General features: G+C 38.9%; 1 protein-coding gene across 1 annotated transcript in view; it reads right to left on the bottom strand.

Moving 5' to 3' along the window:
• Positions 1–7717, bottom strand: part of adgrb1a (adhesion G protein-coupled receptor B1a) — a 105946-nt gene extending 98229 nt beyond the window's left edge. The window contains exon 1 of the mRNA XM_026293744.1: positions 6982–7717. Coding sequence (XP_026149529.1) covers positions 6982–7717 — 736 coding nt within the window. The remainder of the gene's footprint in view (positions 1–6981) is intronic.
• Between the last annotated feature and the right edge of the window lie 12840 nt (positions 7718–20557).

The raw sequence follows: 20557 nt of genomic DNA, 5'->3' as shown, positions 1-20557 counted from the left end.
TATATATATATATACATATATATATGTATATATACACACACACACATACACTTGTCTGCTTGTCATGCTTATCCTGGAGCAATACTTTTATCATCACCCACTAAGTAGCAGCAGTAAAATTGCTTAATTAAAGCATGAATTTTTAATAAACCCTCCGGCTGAGTGAGGAGGGTCCAGAGAAAGGCCTTCTATTCAAAGACAGCCTGGAGAAAGGAGACAGACAACTCCTCAGCTTGCTTCACACTGACCTTAAATTTCAGGTCATTCCTTTGCCAGACAACAGGTGAAGGTGGTAAAAGCCAGAAAACATCATGAGAAGTGAGGTCACTGGCTTGAACTCTGATAAAATGTTAAGTTATTCACTTCCATATAGGCACATCCTAATCCTGCCTGCAACAAGTTTCTACAGCCATGTTACTGTCTCTGTGATGCTGCATTTAGGTACAGTGGTGCTTTAAGCAAAATCTTAATAATAGCATGCTAACATGCAATTGAATATTGTGCTAACATGACATAAAACTGTCACCTTTTCCTCTACAACAGAAGAGCAGCTGTATATGCTAATAAAGCGGTTTCTCTAATAGAAAGCACAACAGTGCTTTCTCCTTTTTTTTTTTAAAATTACCCATGCTGCAGTGCTGGGCATGGTAGACTGCAGGAGTCCTGGCCCCACTCTCTCCCATTATTTCATTTATTTACATTTTTAAATATATCTGTGTAACTGTTAGTGAGGGTTTTCATTTGACTTGGAAAGAAACAACAGAAATCACAGCCACCGCTCTAATAATTGCACTAATTGTGAATGAGGTGAACGTGCATGACCACAAATAGGACTGCATAAATTGTTTTCCCTGCCTTCATCCCAAAAGAGAAAGCTCCATATGAAAACTTTCCAAACAGGCTGCGAGGCTCCCTGCAGGCAGAGCGACCTCTACACCAGCACGGAGCATCTCACTGCCATCTCTCTTCGGTTTATTCCTGCCCACACCACACTCCCTGTGGTTAACACCACGCCTTGCTCTCTACACATGATGATACACACACGCACATACACACACGCACACGCACACACACACAAAATCAGCTTTATTCTCTCCTTCAGTCAGCCACCCACATTTAGTCATGAGGGACCAGTGTGTGGTTGCACCAGTGTGTGTGCCATTTGCTGGTGTGACATTTCACCATGTACAGTGAATGTTGCAGACAGTGTGGATGTGTGTGCATGTAGGTGCGCACGTCCATGCGTATGAGTGTCAAAAGGAGCTAATGCATTATCGCTGCTTTAGGATTCTTCAGCGCTCCTTATGGAGGCAGGTTGGAAATCCCTTAGGTTAGCAACAATGTGTTCCAGCCATGCAGCAGCTTGCAAGGAGAGACATAGCACACATTCATCTTGCCATTCATCCATGCCAGCAACTGGAGAAAGGTGTGCACATCAGGAGAGTTCATGGGTATTTCTTCCGACGTCTCTCCACATACTGTCACTTTTTTGAACTGTGGATGTGTCTGGTTCTTATTATTTCTTCACCTTTCCATCATAATCTCTATGTGAGACAGTAGTGAAATGATGTATCTAAACACTTTTCTGTCATGTCCAGAACTAACTACCAGAATAAGTACAATTAAATCTCAAAAGGAGAAACTTAAACATTTTAAATCCTATTTCCGTTATTGTTAGATTAACACACATCCACACCTACAGTATTTTTGCCCCACTGTCTTTAGGCCCATTAACAAAACGGTTGATCAGCTGGACAACCAACGTGGTACAGAGGGACATGGAGATGCAGAGGACTGTGGTCCTCCATTCAAACCTTCTTCACCTGTGTTGCTAAGCAGGACGATGACTGTTAAAGTAATAAATTTGACCTCAGCACCTTTTCAATGTAATGGCTGTAGTTTGTAGTGCTATTTAACTTCTTTGCGTTATACTGTGGTATACAGTTGGGATGTATTTTTCACACTCTACATTTTTGGACAGTAGTCACAAAAGCTCACTAATGGGGTCAGTGATGAAAACAAAACAAAAATGTAGTTACTGTCACACATACTGTATGACAACTAGTACTAGCTTGGTGACAGCTCTGTGACTGTCACTGCTATGAGTGTCATACTCCACTCAAGATTTGAGAAAACTGGAAGAAACAGGAAAAATGTTCTGAGAAAAAAAAAAAACATATAAGAGGAAACAAACATTCAGTGCTTCATATTCCCCAGAGTCCAAACTGACAATGAGAATGGGAATATGTATAATGTGTGGTGAGCTGGCAGTTCTTGTCAAAGACAGACTAGGCAAAGATCATCTTTGTTTTTTCAAGCCTCAGTAACTACAGCAAACAGTCTTCAGAGAGCCATAATCAACAAAACAGACAGACAGTAGAGACAGTTCGCTCCAACCCTCATTTTCTATATCCTCTTATCCTGGACCCTATCCCAGCATGCACTGTGCCAAAGGCAAGGCACACCACAAACAATTGTGTATATGTGTGTGTGTGTGGGGGGGAGGGTTAAACTCCTTCATATATGTGTGACTGAAAACCTTTACCCTCCCTTTACCAGCAAATAGCATGTATGTCCACATTTATTAACTGTGTAACACCTTTTGAATAAAAGTAACAAGTTGACTTCAGTAGGTTTTGCATTGCTCGAGTTAATGACCTGAATTTATCAATCAATATAATATAGTCACCTGAATTTTATTAATTTATTTATTTTTTTAATTTATGAGAACTGCATGAATGACCCTTTAAGTAAAGGTCACCCTAAAACTGACCAGTGCACAATAGACTAATTTAAAATGACCTTGATAGTGTTTTCTCATATACCCAGCAAGTAGCACACTTTTAAAGATTCAGCCACACATTAATTGGCTGACATCTACAGCTAATGTGGTTTTCAGTTCACCCAATCTTGGTGTTGGATCGCAGTGAGTAAAGAACCTGCAAATTCCACATAGAAAGCCCCCATAATAGAAGTACTTATTTCATACCTAGAACCTTGTTTGCAACATTGAAACTATCCAAACAAGGACACACTGTCACAGACTGAAAGCACTGTGACACAGATAGGTGCCTTAGTTATTAGAAAGGATTTTGTTCATTGTATTGAATTTTTCACATTGGAGAATGAAAATGAATAAAGTGTAATAAAGGTCATGACCCAGATGATCCCACAGTATTGCAAGTAAATTGTAGCAGACCAACTGCATCATAAGTTTATTCCTGAAACTTTCTCAATGTTATCACAAAAGCGGTTATTTTATTTAGACTGAGTCATGAGCCGTCTCATCTCCTCTCATCTTTGTGATCCACCCTTTAATCACTCTGCCTCCCCTGCTGTCCACTGAGGGTGAACAAATGAATCCTTTCCTTCTCTGTGCTACAGATCGTGACACAAAACATCCCACATCCACACACATACGCACAACCATTCATTGGAAGTCTACCAAAATGGATTTTCACGGACAGTATTTCTGTACAACTTTTAAAGGTTAACTGTTTCTCACACCACACAGTGAGCTGTCGATGTGTAAAGCATGGTGTTCTCCTCATTAGTTGTAATTACTGTATCAAAACTGATTAGTATTATTTTTTTTAACAAACTAACTGAAGCAGCTAATTGAAAGAATTTTCCAATGTTTCTGTACTGGAATTAAGTTTGTAGGATATTTGCTTTTATGTTCCCCCAAATTTATGCTATCTAGGGACACTGAAACTCTTAACTGAAACCTGAATGATATTGATTTAAAAAAAAAAAAAACAGACTTCCACCCCGGAGCCTAATCCTAGATGATCAAAAGGTCATATTAAAATCAATTCAGGTTAAGAGCTTCCTATTGATGACTCTATTGATGTAGTAAAGCAGAAGATAAGCAAACTGTACCATTTCTGTCAAGCAAGAGGTCACCCACACTCATCGGGCAGCAATTGTGTATTCGCATTATTATTAAAAGTGTACTATTGCCCATGTTATTGACACATCAGCTTGCAAGTCAATAGAGTAATCTAACTATGCCCCCGCATACACAACTGGCTAATCGTCTTAGAACAGCAATGGAATTTATTGACGAAGACCATACACAAATACTACAACCATAATAGATGGATTATCAATTAATCATTACCACCATTCCAAAAAATGGGGCAGTCATGGCCTAATGGATAGGGAGTAAATTAAAAGTCACAGGTTCGAGTCTCAGGTCCGGCAGGAATTGTCAGTGGGCAGAGTGAACAGCCAGCGCCCTGTCCACTCTCAATGCCACGACCGAGGTGAGACCCTTAGGCAAAGCACCGGACGCCAGGCTCCCCGGGCGCCGAAGCATTGGCTGCCCACTGCTCCGGGTGTGTGTGCACGGTGTGTTTGTGTGTTCACTACTGTGTGTGTGTGCTTGGGTGGAAATGGAATTTCCCCATTGTGGGACTAATAAGGGAATTAAGTAAGTTAAGTAAGTATGTAAAAGAAACTGAAAAACTTTAAAATGACATAATGCAACATTTATATCTGCAATTCTTTGGCTGGTATTTCAGTGAGTTTTTTTAGTAGAGAATATGCTAGATTAGCGTTAGCTTTTAAACGTGCATAGCTTGTTGCATTAGCATGAAATTGCATGAAATTGTAATTATTAATTATTATATTTCATTTAAAATTTCACAACATTTTTTAGGTCTTGCACCTTTAACTTGTTTTCGATATGCATCTATTTAACTGCTGGTTGTTTGAATTGTGTTTAGTTTTCCTAAAATTGGTTTTGTTGAGCGAACTTTCTTTTCCTTATGTTGATGTACAGCATGTGAATATTGCTGCAAACATCTTGTGGCTAGTGTTGTAAAAACAAAGTCAGATATACAGTTTTCCACCAGTCCAATTTCTACACCCTTTACCTTCAGCCTTGTACATAATGGCATTACTGTTTCCTGTCATGACACAGTGCAGATTTTCAACTACTTGTGTACAGCTAGAGATTCCTGGGTAAGAAATTTGCTAAAATGAACATGACCTCAGCATGAACCTGAAAGATAATGCAAATTCAAGTTATCTCTAGATAGCATCAGAAAAAAATATTTTAAAACTATCTGTGCAGTGTTATCTTTCCTATGTTGTTTTTCTGTTAAATTCTAAGCTCTGGGTACACAGGGCCATACGTGAAGGAGTAGAACAAAAGACACAGCTCTCACACTGTCTCTGTATAGGGAGCCAAGCTCCTCACCTAGCCCCTATCAGGTAGACATAAGCAGAGCTCAGTGCTGGCAGCAGGTCTCACCCCTCCATCTGCTGGGCAGGACCCCAGTCATTATGTAGAGAGGGAGTGAAGAAGGCTGGGAGAGAGACTGTAATATATGAACTCCTCTGTTACTGAAGGTGCTGAGACCAAACAAGTCCAGCTGCATATTGCCTGGCCCAAGCATCAACTATTTATCCTCATCAAGGCTACATCAGACAACTATCCCTTCTCAGCTGGTGTCAACCTCTTCACTCTCCTTAATTTTCCTCTGCTGATCTATCTCTCTCATCTCTCTATCTATTGTCTTTCCTTCATTCATCACTGACAACTATTACCCCTTCTATTCCCCCTTTTGCTGCACAGCAGGCCATAACCACCCAGCTCCCCAACCTATTTTCACACAGAATCCATTACATCTCCCCAGCCTCTCTTAATCTTCATCTACCAATTCAATCCATCCAGTCACTCATCCAGCCAAATATTCACATACTGCTATCCTCTTCCCTTTGAGTTCATCATGGGGTTGCACATCCATTTTCTCAATCTGAACCAGGAACTATCATCTAGGAGACAGTGTCAGTGTAGTTTGACGCACACATAGGGAGAAGAAAAGCTATAATGCATCCTTCTTTTTTCTATGTCTGCACAAGCCAACTATGGATGGTATATATATTTTTTTGTTTTTCACACCTTAAGGCACAAACAGCCCACACCCCGCTGTTGAACACCATAAGTGGGATTACATAAGTGCAATAACTAGTTGAGAGGAGGCTGGGGCGGCAAGGGGATATTAGCTGCTCTAGAGACCGGAGGAGGGATAAGGCAGGAGATACCCACCACAGTATCTTCTCTGCTTGGTTGGCTTCCCACGACTGGCTCAATATCAGCCCACTACCAGCCTGGGGAGGGAAAGATGGGGAGGCAGCAATGGTGGCTCAGAATAGGAGGAGGACTGAGAAAATAAGACCACAGGCTGATTAGGGGAAGCGAGCAGAGGAAGGAGGGTGAGATAGAGGGTGGAAAAGTTAGGGGGAGAAAGGGGAGCTAAGAAATGTTCCATCCCTCTGGCCATAGTCCTGAAGAAACCAGGATAGAGATGTCAGGCTACATCCTGTCTGCTGAGCGAAGGGGAGGGAAACAGACAATTAGACTTCAAGCCACAGGCCCCTATCCCATCACATTTCTGCCTCTGTTTTTCTAGATTCCTCTTTTGTCTTTTTGTCTCTCTTTACATCTCAGTCCCTTCTCCATGCTCTGAGCATCCCTAAAGCTATCCAATATCAACACTCGATTCTCCTCTGTTTCCACATGTTTCCCAAAGGCCGATTGAGTGTCCCTCCCTGGACTACAGAGAGATGGAATATGGTGCTGACCGTGCAAGGTCACAGAGCTCAATTCCATCAATTGAAACACTAAACCTTCCATTTGCCTCATTCTGTCCTTACGTCTTCAGCCACAGCACTCCTCTTGGTTTTTTCCAGTGTTCCACAATAATCCTGAAGTTTCACATCATACACAGCTTTACCAGTTGGACTGGCATCGAAGATGTTATTTTGCTGAGAGCATGAAGAGAGTTTAGAGTGTGGTTTGTTTTTCATTATTGACCTACTTCTTTTACAGAAAAGCACAGGTAACTGTCAATCTTACCACTTAGGTGCTTTTCTGAATTGTGCAGATGACGATGCCCTGATCAAATAACAAAAAACATCATGAATTTACAAATGTTTTAATTGAGGACTTGTAAAATCTTTTCAACTCACCATTTATTTCTGCTTCTTTTCCCCTCTCCTTCATGCTGGGTAAACAGTTTTCCAGGTAAACTCCATTGTGATAACACCTATCCCCCTCACTGAGCTGTGGTGGAGGTTCCCAGCACAAACATGGAGTCTGCATAATACCACAGGGCCTGTTAGATGTACTGGAGGCCAGACAGTCCTCCAGCCACTGGCATAGCATCTGACAGGCTGCCATGCTGGGGTTGCGTTTTCCCACCACCAAGTACTCTGTTTTGAAATCCCCATCACCATTTGTTATGCCTGAGATCATCCGAGAAGGTCCCTTCCTCATTTGGAGGAATTGCTTTCCAGCCTCCAGGAAGGCCACTGGGGCAGAGGTATCACACAGCCTGACCACCTCATCAAAGCTCTCCATGCCCAGGTAGGTGCGTGTGGTTTCCAGAAAGGAGTCATACTGGAAAGTGCGTAGCTGTGATGGTGCACAATCCTCTGTAGGTTTGGTCACCTTAATGAAGATGGTATAACGCCGTGGATCAGGGTTCTGGAGGGTCCAAGAACAAGGCACTGTGGGGAACACGGATGATGATAGGAAGAATCCAAAGAAACGGTTCTGGACTAAGGTGGAGCAGGAGTCTGACTCTGGGCCTGAGGGGGCTGCGTAACTCCAACTCCCCATTAACAACAGAGGTACAAAATACAAGAGTAGAACTGGGAGAAACTGCCTTGCTTGGCCAGGATTTGGAGAAACAATACTTGTCATGGTTTGCAGATGGCGGGAAGGAGGAGGTATGATAGGTTGATGGCTAGTTTCTGTAGGACGGAATGTACATCTGCGTAGGACAAAGGAAGAAGAGAAGAGGAGGATGGAGAAGAGTAAAATAATGCAGTAGAGGAGGAGGGGGAGGAAGGTTGCGCTCAGAGGTCCAACACTCTGCCCATGGCTGCATCGGTCGACCCAGAGATTCACAAGAACCTGTGAAATGGAAGAGACAAGCTATGAATTAGACTTCCTATCTGATCAGACAATGAAATAGGATTACACTGATTTTATTTATCTCCACAACGAGAAATCACTATCAGCTGTTACTGTTTGCATTGTAAACTGAGAGCAACTGCAGTGACTCGGGCCCTGGAGAACAACAGCAAGTCAAACAGGAGCAGATGGAGGGAGGGAGCCAGTGAGTTAGCAAAGTTTTTCTTCATTACACAAGTTCAGATTGGTCTTTTCCTGAGAGATAACTGTTTTCCTCACATGTCTGCTCCCATATTTCATCTGCCAGCTCATTAATTTATCCAATTATAAGACTATTAATTACAAAAAAGGCAACACCTGCACTCATACATTACACCACTTTATCAGGGAGATACAGGCAGCAATGGCATGATCCATATTACTCTATTTTTGCTTATTAAAGCCTAAACAATAAGCTGATGTTAGATATCAAAACTTTTTTGTCTTTTTTATATTTTTCTTTCATGATTTAACTTTGCAATTATACATTATAATCAATGTTACTTTATTGAAAAGCTATGACATGGAAAATTGTTTTATTATGATTTTATTATCATTTAAATACCCTGTGAAAAAAAGGTGCTCTTTTTGCATTGCTGGGGTGTATTTACAAGAATGTTGGTGTTGCACTTTGGATTGAAAATCAAATTGACTTTTATGGAACTTTCAATTAAACACCACACAGACGAGCTGAACATATTGACTGGGAATCTGGGGAAAACTCAATGTATTAATTATTATTTAAAACTGCATTAAGTAATATTTCATATATTAATTATCAAAATAAAACAGTTCGCTTCTTATGATGACCTCACAGAGGATTAAAAAAACTGTAAAAAACTGGTATTTTCGCAACTGAGTGGTACTCATCCGATGTCACAATTTATTAAGCAACACCGACATTGGTCATTGGCTGCCTTTCATTGTTCTGAGCTTTTTATTCTTTTAGGTTCCTTGAATTTTGTTATGAAGAATAAAATCATTGTTGTCGTCATGTTATGTCATGTTATGCTCCACTAGCATTTGCTGGCATCTCTAGCTGCAACATTTACATTAACAATGCATCAAATGAATTCATGGCAGAATTCACTATTATTATTATTATTATTATTCTTATTAGTGAATAGGGCGGTCAACATAGCAGTTATTAGCTAAAAGCAAAAGTTTTTCAGAGGAAGCTGTGAAGGCCATAGATGCATTAATCCATTTACTCACGTTACTGTAATGAAGTAGGTTTTATGTGTACCTGTACTTTTTAAAGTAGTTTTTAAAATCTGTAATTTTACTTTTACTTAAGTATATATATTTTTAAGTATTGTACTTTGGTACATTTCGTACTGAGTAAAAAGGAAACAATAAGAAATGCAGAACCGGAAACTACTGTAGTGTTTCCAGAGTGTATTTAACAGTGGTGCTAAATTAACACAGAGCTGGAGACATTTTATTTCCTAAAACTAACCAATATGTTTTATTTCCTAAAACTAACCAATATGTTTTATTTCCTAAACCTAACCAATATGTTTTATTTCCTAACCCTAACCAAGACATTTTATTTCCTAAACCTAACCAAGATGCTTTAATGCCTAAATATAACTGAGTAGTTGTTGTGCTTAAACGTAAGGACGTAACTTACGTAATGACGACAATGAAGATATGTAGGATAAAAACAACCTTCAGAACCTACCAGTAGGTTTCAGTAGGTGAGTAGGGACCTACTGATCTATATAAATAGGACTGATGTACGCTGATAATGCCTATTCAGTAAGACAAGAGTCAAACCAGGTGAGTCGATCAACACTGACCCGCCTCCTGATGCACTGGTTGAAGAAGAGTTTGAGCCTAATTCAGATGAAAAGACCCCTGGCTGTATTGAACCTTTTTTGGGTATTTGACAGGTAGAGCAGTTTTATACCTGATGCAATTAAAGAATTTTTAAATTTGCACAATTGCAATATTAGTGTTGATGAAAAAAAGGATGTTTGTTGCACAAAAATACATGACATGCATTTCCAATATATTTTAAATCACACATCCTGTTATTTTTATGGCACTTTAATTTTGAATGTTTTTTAAAACAGAGCAGTAAAATAATGAAATGTAGTTTCCTAAATGCCATGTGTCGACATGCCTTATTTTGTATGCACTGAAAAGTAACTAAGTAACTTTTACTTTGAGCACATTTTAAAAGGGCTACTTTTTACTGAGTAGATTTTTGCAATAATTTTACTTGTACTCAAGTAAATTTTCATTAAAGTAACAGTAGTTTTGCTTGAGTAGAATATTTTTGTACTCTCTCCACATCGGTCAGTTGCTGTACACAGATGTAGTGATTCAAAGTTTCACACTTTTTTTATTGAGATATGTTTGGCAGTGGCTTTACGGGAATGCAGTGGTTTTAGTCGTGTACCGGACTAAACAAAAAACAATCCATCATGCAGTTCTCCTTTCTGCCACCAGGTGTCGCAAAACCTATAAGCCTGTTTGTGGGCCACAGGAAATATACAGGTGCAGTGGCAGATAAATAATTATAATCTGTTACACCAGGTTTCACATACTGTATCTTTGATTCAAAGATCTATTAAACATGGAGCACAACACCATAAGTTGCCAAAATAGTACAGTTTGCTAGAATGAAAAGGTCTCATTTCAAATCTGATATAACACACAGCTGCTTTAATTTTATCAGCAAAAATATTGTCAACTGGGCTTCATTAAAACAATGTAGCTGAACACAAAGAGGGGAGAGTGGAGGTTTAACAGTGTACTGCACTGTTACTATATAGTCTTTTTTTGAGTCAGTGCTATCATTTCTAAGGAACAGCAGCTGATTCTCGCCGACAAGCTGATTGTTGGAGAGGATGGTGAAGGTACAAATGTGCAGGTTCGACTCTAACTTGAGTTCTGCTCTGGCAGTAAGGCTCTTTACAGAGAGGAGGCTGATGCATAACAGGTAAAAAGAAAAAGTAACAGCCAAGATAATTAGAATATGAACAATACAAACAAAATTTTAAAAAATACTGTAATCAGTATATAAACAAAAAAATAAGTGGAAACTGTTTATTCAGAGACAATAAATATTGCTTCTAAATTGCACATAGAAATGTTACATTGTGCATTCACATTTGAAGCATGATCACTTTCATTGATTCTGGCTGTCACTTACATTCGGTAAGCTGAAATGTTTTACAGTCGGTTGGTGTGTCTGTGTGTGTGTGTGTGTGTGTGTGTGTGTGTGGAAGTGGGCGGGGGGTTACTGAAATCTTTAAATGAGGGTAGTGCATTTCTACTTTTTCACAAAGTAAACCCTTGACCATGCACATGAAAGACAGTGTTAATGCTGGTAAAATATATATATGTGTATATATATATATATATATATATATATATATATATATATAGAGAGAGAGAGAGAGAGAGAATAAATTACAGTTTACAGCAGACCCTGACCACAAGGCTTCTTCTTTACTACAATTTCTAAGTACATTTGCATTATAGAGCAGGGTTCCCAACCCTGGTCCTCGTCCCCTGGAAAACAAGCAGGGCAGGGGTCTTTTAGAACCAGGATTGGGAACCATGGAACCACTGGGCTACAGTATGGTCTATGCATGTGCAGGCTGTTGTATATTTGAGTGTAAGCTGAGCGCCACCTACAGACATTATAGTGTAACGCATGCCATGCCACGGTACAAATGTCGAACTGTCGCAGTGAAAGTGGAAACCTACCGTGGCAGAAAGTGGCGGCAGCTACTAATACTGTGTACGATAGTACTGGTATGGATACATGTGTCATCAACCAAATTGATTTTTCTGCCAATACTTACATTCATTTAAAGCATTAGTGTCTTTGGACTTATCTTATAAACAAATATTGCACTGAACTCTACTTCGTGAGAAATACAGATTTTAATTTGGACAGAGATCACTGGCATTGGCTTGATAAAGTCAGTGAATTGTGTGTCACGCAAGAAAGTTGGATTGGCCCATACCAAGTGGAGTTCAGACAGACCTGAATATTGGACTTCCAAACATCATGTGTGCAAACATACAGTATGCCCATATGTAACTACAGTAGGTAAGTGCTAACTTTTTGTCATATCTACTTTAAAAGGTCAGTATTTCTTATATTGTTTTTCAGCTTATTGTGTTGCTCCCAGGTGGTTGTAAACGTTACATTGATTAATTGACTGTGTATTTTTTAATAGAAATGAAGTCCTCTGTCCAGTACTTAAAGAGGAGGGACTTTAGGTACTAGCGCAATCGATATCTCCATCGATGTCAAAATATGGTCCTCTTTGAACCAGGTCTCCAGGCACCCTAGAGAATTAGTTCCACCTGGCTACAGATTCAATTGACAAGACAAATGTGGCAGTTACTTTGACAACAGAGCACCACTGGATCCCTGTCCAGTTCCCTGATCTAGATTTTAGATGGAGAGAATGTGACGGCTCAAGTGTGCAGTGCAGCTGAGGCCACCAGCTGAGTGAAGCCTCACACGGATTAATCATCATGAGCTGTGGGCCTCACACAATGTTTCTATGTGTGCCTGTTGGGCAGCATGATGGTGGGCTGGAGTAAAAAAAAATAAGTTGTCAAAACCCAATAAAGATAATCCTTCAGAACCAATAAAACATAATTAAACAGAACATCGTTTAAAAGCAATCCATTACAGGAAAGTATACTGTATTGTTGCCACAGAATTCAGCTTTCCTTACAAGCAAACTTTAATCAACCTGTGCATGTGCTTAAACTTTAATTAGGGTTTCATCACTGAGCAACCTGCGACATCTTTTAAGAACACACATTTTACTGTTCATGTATAAAAACTGAGATCACTCAAAAACTGTTTGTCTTGGTCTTGAGATGTGGAGCTGTCTAAAACCTGATAAGGAGCTCATCCACACAACAGTTTGCAGCAAAAGGCCTGTTCAGCTCTCATTTTGACAAGCTTGGTAAATCTATCTGCTATTTAGTGTAACAAACACTGGTGAAATGTGATTCCACTGCTGTCTTGCCTGATAATCGCTCATGTGAAACAGGTTCCAGTCCTAAAATTCAAACATTACACATGATTTTAGAAAGAGAGATGGGCAGTGACCTTCCCAGAAAGCAAATGATTAGAAGCATACAACCAGACTGAAACTCAACTAATTCAACTTTCTGAATTTTCCTTTAAGGATTGATAACGTTTGTTTTATCTTATCTTATCTTATATTACCTTGTATTATCTTAACAGCTCACAAATTATATACATGGAACCTGGCATGGCATCTGACGAAAATAATGTCACATGAACATGGATCAAGATTGCATAGAAAGTGCTAAGTGAGCATTTCAAAGGGTCATTTATAGTTTAAAGACACAAACCTCTCTTTAGACCAGGTTTACTTCCTGCGAGCAAGAATTAAGAAAGGCAGTGTTATTAATCTTTTGTTTTAATTAGTAATTGTCTGCCTCTGACAGTAGCTAGCATGCCAGCCTTCTCTAGGGAAATGCAGTAGAAGTGATGCCCTACAACAATGGAGCAATCCTATTGTGAGGCCAAAATAACCCCTGATTTAATCCAGGGGAGTCAATTCTCAAAACTCAAAGATCTGGCAGAGTCCCTCTATTTAATATACCCTACCACCAAAAGGCTTTTCTTCTACAGTGATTCATCCTGTCTCATTTTATCTCAGCCCACCTCTGTCTCGTCCTATTTCAGCTTGCCTTGTCTGGCCTCTCTACCTTCACATCGTACCAAAAAGCATTCAGGGAAAACTACCTATGTCTCTTTGACCAGACAAGCCTGACAGTAATGAAATGAATGGAGCATTAACAGAGGATAAAGAGCTGCTTTTTATTGACAGCTTCACCTCATCTATCTCCAGACCCCACACAGCCAGCGCACCCCACCCTCCTCCTCCTAAGATGCCACAAGGGAGTCTGATTGTCCAACATGCGGTGTTCTATTTGAGCTTCCTGTGCATGTCAAGACTCTCCTCATTACTAACACCAAGCACTTCCCCCCACTCCTTACCTCCAACCCTAAAACACATAAACAGGCACACACACCCCATACTTGATCGATCTTTGTGTTTGAGAAGCTAACAGATAGAGAGCAGCTATTAGCACACTTTCACCTACTCAGCAGACAAGAATGGGAAATGGCAGTGAAAGGAGAGATTTAAACCAGAGCTGCACAGTGATGATCTGCTGAATGAAATCTGACTTGAAGATTAAACTTGATGTTCCCTGTCAATTAATCGATGCAACTCTTTGAGTCTCTGCTGCTGCACGTTGCATTACAGTTTTTTAAAAGCTATCAAGAGCCAATGGCTGCAATATATTTTCCAGCACACCAAACGACGCAGAAAGAAAATGGTGAGTCTGGGCATTAAAGGACCACTGATGCTTTTTAAGTCCTTGAGGAGACTTTTATTATACGCCGTTTACTGCTTAACTTCAACCAAATTTGACCTGGTGACAAATAAAATGACTCATTGTGGAAGCTGCAAATTCTCTTAGATGGCACTGTTGTTTGCCACATTGCTGTGTCTAAAGTTCATTAATGATACTGAGAGCAAGAATTATCTTTTAAATTAACACTTCCAAAACTGGAGTCATTTTCAAACAACAGCAGTACTTGTACATGTTGCTGCTGTCCATATTCAGTACCAACCTGCCTGGGCACATTTCATGTTCAGAATGCGAAGTTCTTTACTGAGTGAAAATTTTGGTATTTTGTAGCTGAGGAATTATTCATTCCTTTCAGCCTGTGGCTGGAACAGCAAGCAATTAAAAGAACAAAGGTGTTGCATTAGCCAGCAGCCTAGAAGCATGAATCCATGTAAACATGCCCAACAGGCTGGCTCAGTGAGCAAGCCAGAACAATGGCCCAATCACAGAAAAGCAACAGTCCCTCAGACAGAGACGTAATGGAAGAGAGAGACAGAGGAGACAAAGAGAACACTGATGAGAAGATGATAGAGTCGCGTGGAGCATCACTTCTCACATCAGTGGCACAGGGATTACAGGCTGATTAGCAGAGTAACACAGGGACCTCCTGCCACACTGCCATGTAAACTACAAGGCAAAATACCACAAGGCTGCAAGACACAGACAGATTCACACTTCTCTGAAGTACAAATTGTGTAAAATTACTCCTTTGCATCATCAAATTCTATGATATGCAAAAAAATTTGGCTGGCACATCAGTTGCGTAATTTGGACTGATGGATATTGATTACTGAGGCAACATCTATGCTAGGGTGACTGATCAGAAACTTGGTGAAAAAAAAACTTCTATAAAGTTAGACTGGTATATCAGAGTGAGATTAATTCATTTTTAATTTAATAATTTCTCCACAATTATTATACTAAATCTTCTACAAGATAGTCATAAAGGGTAATCAGTTGAATACTGCAGTGTCACAAGCCTGTGAAAAAAGCACAGTGAGAAAATCTCAGTGAAAAACATGAAAATGAAATTGAAAATAAAGGAAAAAAGACAGTGTGTACCTTGTACATTTTCTGTATTAACACCAGAACAATTATACATCTTATATAACCTGATTTTGTAACTGCCAATGTCTTTTGCAACAAGAGGGTCTTGATCCGCCTTAACTATTTGGTTTCCTAATACACCCTTTCTTGAAATAATTTTGTTTGTGACCTCATATTTCTTGTCCAGTCTTACAAACATAACAGAGACAAAGGTTGTTCACAGACATGTAGCTGTACAGTAGCAAAGAACTGAGTGCTCAGGACAATACTGATGCAGTTTCCCACAAAAGCAGCTGCTCTGTAATTTTTAACATTCTGCAATTATCTGGTGTGGCATATTTAACGAGAGATTATGTTAGGTAGTAAACCTTTTGGCCATTAATGTTCCTAATTCATGATTTAATTTGCTGCACTGTTATGAACAGTAATATGCTGTATGCTTTTAGGTGCATTGTCTAAATAAATAAAAAAAAAACGTTTATTAAAAAATTGTGGTGTAGTAAGGTGAAAAAAGCTGACAAAAGTCCAATAAAATTGAATTTAAAGAAATTTAGATGTATAAGTATTGCAAAAAGTCTATAATGCACTTCTCCACTAGTGTTCTGTATGTTCTGGGAATGCAAATTACACTGTAGTAATAAACTGCTGGCACAAACTTTGTTTTTTTTGTTTTTTTTTTTTAACAGAAAAGTTACATGTTATAATCAATCAGTTACGACACACACAAAATGCTTCAGCCAGTCAGGTGATGTGGTATTTAGAGCATTAAAGTACTATTGATCATCTTCTAAAGCAAGCAACATATAGAGTTGTGTGTGTGAGTTGTGTGTATACATAGTGGAAGGATGGATGGAATCAACATAGGTAAAAAGTATACTAAAAACAAAGATTCACTGTCCTGTATGCATGAAGGTTTTCCCAGGGGTTAGGAATTTTAGTGTTTAGTATTTAGTGTAAATCCTTCCCAGCAAATTTATTTTGCATGACACTTCTATCCACCCCTTTACCACCCATTTCCAACATACAGTACGTGAACAGATTCTTAGATGTCCCAAGCTAAGAAGGTCAATAGACAAAAAAAAAAAAAAAAAAACTAAAGGAAACATGGTGGGGTCTCTTTTCAACAAATTGCTGTTCTTTCTGTACAGCTGCAGCCAACAACAAAACCCACAACGTGTTGCTCCAAAATTAAACAGATAATCATCTGTCTCTCCTGATGAATGTGTTTACTGTGGTAAATGCCAAAGCCTTTCTAATAAGCATGGGAAAGACACACATACACACTCACAAACTTGGTTACTAATATTAGGATACACGTTTCATTACAGTTCCCACAGAGCTCAATGGGAAGTCTTACAGTGAAACTGGTGAATGTTTAATTGATTGGCATGCACAGTCCAAAATAAGCACACAGTTTTATGTCAAAGAGTAATTTTATGCACTGAGTTGGAATGTTTTAATGCGATTCAATAGACGTTTGGGCTTCTTATCAGTTTAGAGTTTTTGTTCAGTAGGTTCTACTCATTTACTGGAAGGTTCACTGGGTGATTATCATCCCATAGATCTTCATGGATGTCACTATAGTAATGAAGATGAAGCTTTTCTGCTTTACATAAGTTACGTCCTTACCTATACAGTGGCAGTGCAAAGTATGTAAATCCATTGGAATTCAATGGCGTTCTGCATTAATTTGCCATAAAATATGATCTGAGTTTCACCTAAATCACAACAATAAAAAAAACACAATGTGTTTACAGTGCACAAAGGACACTGTCACAGCTTTTGTCAATGCCATTTATTTGTCTTTTTACTGATGTATGCAGATAACATTTTTTTAATAGCATGACAGCAGTAATCATGTCTTTTAAAACAGAGCCTACAGACATGTGTGAATACAGAAATCATACCAGTGCTGTGTGGGAGGAATTTACTTCACAGTCCAAAAATCTGCAATGCAACCTGTCTCGCCTTGCATTTAGGAGGCAATAATCCACTTAAAACTATATTCAGATGTCAACCAACCATGCAGTGATGGTTTTAGTGCTGGTTTCACAGGCCTGTCCACTTTTAAAACAAAACAGCTTCCTGACATATTTTTTTTAAAATGGAAACAAGTTAATTATCAGTAACTGTGTTGAAAAAAGTCGGAATGAATTAAAAAAAAAACAAACAAAACATTTAACAGAGCCTTATAACCTTAAGATACATTTGACCCTTGGCACTTGACCTGGAGGTATACATACAATACCGTGCAGCTGACATCAGTTTACTGTAGGTTTAAAATGTCAAAACCTTGGAAAAAGTTGTTTTTTTACAGCTGGTTCTATAAATGTATCAAGAAATGTATCAATGAGTCAAAAAAAACTATGCTATAGATGCCTGAGTAATTTCCAGGCATCAACGTGAGCATATTTTAGACAAATGCTAAAATAAAGTTAAATAACAAATGTAATAAGATTCAACAAGAAATTCAGAAGGCTTTGGATTCAATAAGTTGAATCAGATTTAATAAAATCCTATCAAACTTTTACCTAGCTGAAGATCTCTTATGAGGCAAGAACCTCCACTCAGTAAAAACACCGTGCCGCTGCTGATGTAGAGTGTGTTTGTAGTTCCACAGTTTCAACAGAGTGACATGCCTTCACTAGCAGATCTCCTCATTCATAGCATAAATATAACTTAGGTCTTTTTAAAACTAAGCAGTAACAGTGTTAAGTTTGTGAGGAATTGATACAGGGCCCAAGCGCAGGAGACAACAGTTCTTTATTTTGTAGAAAAGGAGAATCTTAACTGAGGCAGGTATGGTCAGAAACGGGCGCAAAACAAGGCAAACAAGAAAAACTTAGCTCAGCTCCGAACCTCTCAGTTCTACAAACAGTTCGAACAAACATTACTCAATAATCCTGCAAAGAACAAAGGAAGCCAACATCGGAAATGGAAAACAAAGGGCCAATCAAACACTGGTGTAACTAATCATAATAATCCATCACAAAGCTGCCCGGAAACCAAACCAGGTGGGGCAAGAAACGAAAACCCAAAATAAAAAATCCACCAAAGGAAATCTAAATACCAGTCCACAACAAATAGCTACAGCTTTTAAACATGTATGTGCTACATACATGTTTAATCAGCTTTTAGGTAGGAAATAGATCACACTTCAGCAGATGTTTAATGCTAAAAGATCAGATCAGGATAAGGGTCAAAAAACGTAATCAGGACATGTCAAAATACACATTAATAAACATTTGTTTCATGACAAGCTGCCAATCAGTTTCAGATTGAGAGAGTCTTGTTTTGACCTTATAATGGTGCCACAAATTGGTAAAAGGGTCACCAAAAGACATTAGGAATCTTTAATAGGGTAGCCAGGATCCATAAATTTCATGGCAATCTGTGCAGTTTGTCAGGTTGTCTAGCTGGTGGACAGACAGGAAGCAACAGACTGACACTGTCATTCTCATGCATTGCTGCTGGTGGACCAAAACACTGCAATACTGTCAGTCTGTATCATTCAAAGCCGACAGTGTGGGGTGCTGATAGCAAACATATGTCAACATTGTTTAGACCAGTGTAGCACTCGAGCTATAAAAGCACCATGAGTGTAATTGCACGTCTATTATTAGGTTTACTGTACAGACAGTATACTGTAGGAACTGAGAGACTCCAGCTGCACACGACTATACCCTTGAGTGAGAAATGAAATAAGAAACAGAGACACAGAGAGCAATTATTCCATATACAACCGGCTATGTTAACCTGGATCCAGAGTTAAATACAGCATTAATTGGATTTCACCAAATGAGTATTTATGATGTGTAACCCCAGATTACAGTGTTGCCACATATGGAGTAAATATCACAAGTGGTTTTACAAACATACTAATGGGCTGATAATGACAGATCATCGGCTTTGTTGGATTGTCACTTCTAAAACTCGTGGCTGCAGTCACAGCAGTGCACTGCCCACAGCTAGGAGAAAAAGCAAAGCGAGATTACAGCCATGATACATGTGCCTCTCTCCCTCTGTGTGTGTGTGTGTGTGTGTGTGTGTGCGTGTGTGTCTTATCGCTCCTTCTTAATACCCATATCTCTCAGTAGGGATGTTACTGATGTGATGGTCTTTTTTTCCACTTGCACCATAAGTCTCTGTATAATGGCCGCTTTGTTCTACGACGTAATCACATTAATATGAAAGGCAATTGCTCTGGATAGCAAATCAAATCAAGCCAGATCACATTCAGATGAAAATGAGTTAATCAGAAAAGCTATGTATTTGCACAAAGGGAAGGGGATTAAAACTAAAAGAGGACATCATACGCAACTGACTGATTTCAAATGTAATTTCACTTCTGTTCCATCCAGCTGTAAAATACATTTTATGCAAACCTTTGAAAATGTGAATTCAATGTGCTTGCATCAGCTAGAATAAATGCAGTTTCTTTATTCATTCTTCTAATGTTAACAAATCCATCCATGGATAGATTCACGGAGGCTGGAATGATATTTGAAGAATTTGTTAGGATTGATTTGTATTAGCGCTCTGCACGGATCTGTTTTTCTAACCAGCCTGCTGCCATAGTCCATTATATTAGACCTGCCACAGCCCACAATTTATATTTAGTGCCAGTTCTCATCACAGTTCATCAAAAGATGTATTAGCCTTGATCATAAATCTTCATAAAAGATGGTCCAAAATTGTCAGAGCTGCATCTTCTAACACAGCGATGGCCCACTGTGGGGGACATTTTCTGCTTAATGAAATGCTTAATGAAACTTTCACTGTAACAAATGTGAAAATTTGTGTTGATTGATAATAATAAATAATAATTATCAATATAATCTTTTAGGTGTGCTATACATACACACACACATATACCACATATATATGCTATACACACACACACATATATATATATATATATATATGGTGTATACATATATATATATAATATTATGTATGTTGTGCCTTAATGTTGTGTCACTGTCTAAAGATGAGCTTTTTTAAGATTTTTTTATTTCTAGTTACGATACGAAATATGAAGGAGGGTATGTTTTGTATTCCAAACCTGAGTTGTGTACCACTCATTTTATTTCAATGAACCATGTT

Source organism: Mastacembelus armatus, chromosome 16 (assembly GCF_900324485.2).
Source record: "Mastacembelus armatus chromosome 16, fMasArm1.2, whole genome shotgun sequence".
Lineage (NCBI taxonomy): Eukaryota > Metazoa > Chordata > Actinopteri > Synbranchiformes > Mastacembelidae > Mastacembelus > Mastacembelus armatus.
Note: the sequence above shows the minus strand (reverse complement) of the source record. Positions and strands in the feature narration are given on the sequence as shown.